The sequence below is a fragment of the Penaeus vannamei genome, chromosome 25, assembly GCF_042767895.1.
Source record: "Penaeus vannamei isolate JL-2024 chromosome 25, ASM4276789v1, whole genome shotgun sequence".
NCBI classification, from domain to species: domain Eukaryota; kingdom Metazoa; phylum Arthropoda; class Malacostraca; order Decapoda; family Penaeidae; genus Penaeus; species Penaeus vannamei.
In genome coordinates, this window is record NC_091573.1 from 9,746,832 (window position 1) to 9,751,831 (window position 5,000).

Consider the following 5,000-nt stretch of genomic DNA (forward strand, 5'->3'; position numbering starts at 1 on the left):
GTGTATGTGTGTTTAAGGGTGTTGGTGTGTGAGGGAGGTGTTGGGGGGGGGCAGGGTGTGTGTAAGGGGGGGAGGTGTATGGGTGTTTAAGGGTGTTGGTGTGTGAGGGAGGTGTTGGGGGGGGCAGGGTGTGTGTAAGGGGGGGGTGTATGTGTGTTTAAGGGTGTTGGTGTGTGAGGGAGGTGTAGGGGGGGGGGCAGGGTGTGTGTAAGGGGGGGGGGGAGGTGTGTGTGTGTTTAAGGGTGTTGGTGTGTGAGGGAAGTGTTGGGGGGGGGGCGGGTGTGTGTGTAAGGGGGGGGGGGAGGTGTGTGTTTGTTTAAGGGTGTTGGTGTGTGAGGGAAGTGTTGGGGGGGGCAGGGTGTGTGTAAGGGGGGGGGGAGGTGTATGTGTGTTTAAGGGTGTTGGTGTGTGAGGGAGGTGTTGGGGGGGGCAGGGTGTGTGTAAGGGGGGGAGGTGTATGGGGGTTTTAAGGGTGTTGGTGTGTGAGGGAGGTGTAGGTAGTGGGGGGGGCAGGGTGTGTATAAGGGGGGGGGGGGACGTGTATGTGTGTGTTTAGGGTGTTGGTGTGTGGGAAGTGGTGGGGGGGGGTGCAGGGGTGTGTGTAAGGGGGGGTGGTGTATGTGTGTTTAAGGGTGTTGGTGTGTGAGGGGGTGTGTGTGGGGGGGGGCAGGGTGTGTGTAAGGGGGGGGGGTGTATGTGTGTTTAAGGGTGTTGGTGTATGAGGAAGTGTTGGGGGGGCAGGGATGTGTGTAGGGGGGGGGGAAGTGTATGGGGGTTTTAAGGGTGTTGGTGTGTGAGGAGGTGTTGGGGGGGGGGCCAGGGTGTTGGTGTAAGGGGGGGGAGGTGTATGTGTGTTTAAGGGTGTTGGTGTGTGAGGGAGGTGTTGGGGGGGGGCAGGGTGTGTGTAAGGGGGGGGGGGAGGTGTATGTGTGTTTAAGGGTGTTGGTGTGTGAGGGAGGTGTTGGGGGGGGGGCAGGGTGTGTGCAAGGGGGGGAGGTGTATGTGTGTTTAAGGGTGTTGGTGTGTGAGGGAGGTGTGGCGGGGGGCAGGGTGTGTGTAAGGGGGGGAGGTGTATGTGTGTTTAAGGGTGTTGGTGTGTGAGGGAGGTGTTGGGGGGGGGGGCAGGGTGTGTGTAAGGGGGGGGGGAGGTGTATGTGTGTTTGAGGGTGTTGGTGTGTGAGGAAGGGTTGGGAGTGGCAGGGTGTGTGTAAGGGGGGGTGTATGTGTGTTTAAGGGTGTTGGTGTGTGAGGGAGGTGTTGGGGGGGGGCAGGGTGTGTGTAAGGGGGGGGGGTGTATGTGTGTTTAAGGGTGTTGGTGTGTGAGAGAAGTGTAGGGGGGGCAGGGTGTGTGTAAGGGGGGGGAGGTGTATGTGTGTTTAAGGGTGTTGGTGTGTGAGGGAGGTGTTGGGGGGGGGCAGGGTGTGTGTGTAAGGGGGGGGGTGTATGTGTGTTTAAGGGTGTTGGTGTGTGAGGGAGGGAGGGTGTGTGTTTAGGGGTGTTGGTGTGTGAGGGAGGTGTTGGGGGGGGGCAGGGTGTGTGTTTAAGGGTGTCGGTGTGTGTTTGTGTAAGCGGGGGAGGTGTGTGTTTGTTTAAGGGTGTTGCTGTGTAAGGGGAGGGAGGTTGTGTGTGTGTGGGGGGAAAGGTGTGTGTTTAAGGGTGTTGGTGTGTGTATAAGGGTGTTGGTGTGAGGGGGGAGGGTGTTGGGGGGGTCAGGGTGTATGTGCTTAAGGGTGTTGGTGTGTGAGGGGGAGGATGTGTGATTACAAAGTATTAAATGTGTGTGTTTATAGGTGTTGGTGTGTGAGGGGGGAGGGTGTGTGTATGTGTGTTGGGGGGGAGGGTGTGTGTGTTTAAGGGTGTTGGTGCGTGTGTGTGTGTGTAGAGGGGAGGTGTGTGTTAGGAGGGAGGGGAGGGGATGAAGGTAAGGGTGGAGAGAGGGGGGGAGAGGGGTGAAGGCGTGTGTCGTTTAAAATGTGTGTAAGCGTATGTTTTTGGGTTTCAAGGGCGTGGGTGCTTGGGAATGTGTGTATTTATGAGTATGTGACTGCGTAAGAAATTCGTGTGCCTATATGAATGTATATACAAATGTCTATCCAAATATGATATATGTGTATTGAAATAAATGGATAACCATTTCAATATCTTACACAAACCCATCAAATACCCCAACTAAAAGAAAAAAAAAAGAAAAAAAAAAGAAAAAAAAAATTATATCATCTACCCCCCCTCAAAAAAAAAAAAAAAAAAAAATCATCATTGGCACCATCACGACCTTTGACCTCTGACCTTGGCCCCTACAGGATGAACATCGTGGAATTCACTCAGAGGAACGCGGGGATTCAGGCTCTTAGAGGTCAGCTGTTTACCGCCTCAGACTTGCCGTTGAGAAAGGTGAGAAAAGAAAAGAAAAAAGAAAAAAAAGAAAAATAAAGTCGGTTGATTAATTACGTAAATATACTCGAATAGGTTGTTTTGTTTACGTATATTACGTATGTTTTACCTAATTATTCTGTACCTTTAAATAAAAAGATGTGCTTTATATATTTTCATGAAGTATATTCAGATATACTTTTAGTGTATATTTCTATTCGTATATCAGAGTAATTTGCATATATTTTTCTAATAAGTTCGTACATTTTTGTAAAGTATATGTTGTACAGGCCTATTTTAATATACATTTACTTATTAGTTAGCATAATAAATATGTCTCTAACAATTTCATATTCTCATAATATGATAATTATACAATATAATTAGGCTTATATGGGAAGTGCTTTTTCATAATTACTTATCACATGCAATTAAAAATCAAGAAAAAAATACATCAATTCATCACTTTTGACTGAGAATTGAAATGTATTTTGATTTTCATAATTAACTTCCCTTTTTAAAAGTTTCTATAGGTAGTCTCTTTCACATAATATTTTGTTTTTGGATATATAGAGTAAAAAAAAAAAGTCTTGATTTGCTATACTCATTATCATCATCTTCCTTATTTATCACTTCTTTATCACCCGCCTTGCCTCGGTTTACACTTTCTCGGAGAAAGGAGAAAAAATCTGATTATCTTCCCGACGGTCTTTGATATGCTAATAGATTAATTACATTAATAAAACATCTGATATCCACGCCTCGCCTCGCACGACAGGAAGAATATAATTACCTAATTTATTACCCTTATTCTTTTTTCGTTCCTTTTCACGCTTTTTGGGCACTTTATCAATTTTCCCGCCTTTTTTCTTCCCGCCAAAAAGAGAAGTCTAATGGCGGCCAGGCATTTCATTCCAATTTTCTCCCTCAAGGTCGACTTCTCGCGTAATGCCATCCGACGCCTCAACAAGGACGTCTTAGAAGGTCTCGAGGACGACCTGCTGGACCTCCGCCTCGACCACAACCTCCTCGGGAACAGCTACAACCCGATCTTCGCCTCACAAGAAATCGCCAAGCTGACGGCCCTGCAGGTGAGAGATGGCGCTCTGTGATTGGTCGGTTGCAGCTTCGTTCTCGACGCTGGTTGGTCAGCCGATGCGGAAGAACGCACGCGATTGGCTGGTTCTGAGGGAGAGATAAAAGGGACTTTGAGATTGTTTAGCAATCGCTAAGAAGAAAAAAGATATTGAACATTTATTAATCAGTGGGCTAAAAAAGAAGAAAAAGAAGAAAATCATATATATCTATCTATATCTCTATCTCTACCTATGTATCTATCTACCTACCTCTCTATCTATCTAATCTAACTGTCTCTCTCTCTGTCTCTCTACCTATCTATATATCTACCTATCTATCTATCTATCTTTTTGTCTATCTATCTACCTATCTAATCTATCTATCTATCTATCTATCTATCTATCTATCTATCTATCTATCTATCTATCTATCTATCTATCTATCTACCTACCCACCTACCTATCTATCTATCTAACTCAATGCACAGAAATCGTCATGCAGCATCCCGCCGCAGCAGCAGTTTGCTTGCCATAAATCCGAGAATAATAACTTGTCCGAATGACTGGCAGACAATGACGTGTTCGGATGAGCTCGGCGCACTTCCTTATATGGATCTGGCGATGACTTGGTCCGCTATTATGAGCCGTAATTACTAATAACCGAGTTGATTATTCTCTATGACCCATCGAGCCCAAGGTCACATTTTTTTCTGATGTAATGAGGTTGTTAATAGAATATTGGCAATAAAAGGGAATGATAAGATGATATTCCTGTTATGGTTTCTTCCTTGTTCTGATTATTCTTCGGTTTCTCTGTTGTGATTTATTTATTTCCTTTTACTCTCGTGTTCCCTTCTTCTCCGCTTGTTTCATTTCTTAATTCTTCATCTTTCTTATTTTTCTATCGCGTCTTTCTTCTTCTTCCTTTCGCCTCTTCTCCTCTTCTTTCCCTGCTTTCTCATTTCTTTCTTTCTCTTCATGTGAGTTTATCCTGTCCTCTCTTCTCCCTATCTGTTATTGCTTATTATTATTTTAATTTTCTTTGATTTTCTCTCTTTCTCTTCTTTTTTCCTCTTCTACCCGATGTTGTTTACAATACCTTTTTCGGAATTTTCAGCCACTATTTGTTCATTTGTAATCAGAACATGCATACATACAGACACACAGACAGAGAGAAAGGCAAACACAGACATACACACACATAACACAAACATCTAGACACATACTAGCTTTGCAAAGAAACAGACACAAGAAAATTGATCAAACATCCATTCACACCCGAAAATGCCCCCCCCCCAAAAAAAAAAAAAAAAAAAAAAAATCAGCTGTAACCGCAAATATATTTTTTCCGGTTACAAAAACAAAAAAGACAAAATCTATGACCGCCACCCCCCCTAACCCCCCTACCCCCCGTCCCTCTCCCCCTCAGACGCTGAACCTCGGCTACAACCACATCAAGGAGCTGGACACGGGGCTCCTCACCGCCCTCAAGGATCTGCAGGTCCTTCACATCGAGGGCAACAGCTTCCTCTCCGTTCCTTCGGCCGCTCTCAA

The 5,000-nt window shown here is 45.6% G+C and overlaps 1 protein-coding gene across 1 annotated transcript in view; it reads left to right on the forward strand.

Moving 5' to 3' along the window:
- Positions 1 to 5,000, forward strand: part of LOC113804648 (chaoptin) — a 148,498-nt gene that overhangs the window by 129,986 nt on the left and 13,512 nt on the right. Inside the window, exons 6-8 of the mRNA XM_070139099.1 lie at positions 2,301 to 2,391; positions 3,303 to 3,461; positions 4,876 to 5,000. The exon at positions 4,876 to 5,000 is cut by the window's right edge and continues 47 nt beyond it. Coding sequence (XP_069995200.1) covers positions 2,301 to 2,391; positions 3,303 to 3,461; positions 4,876 to 5,000 — 375 coding nt within the window. The remainder of the gene's footprint in view (positions 1 to 2,300; positions 2,392 to 3,302; positions 3,462 to 4,875) is intronic.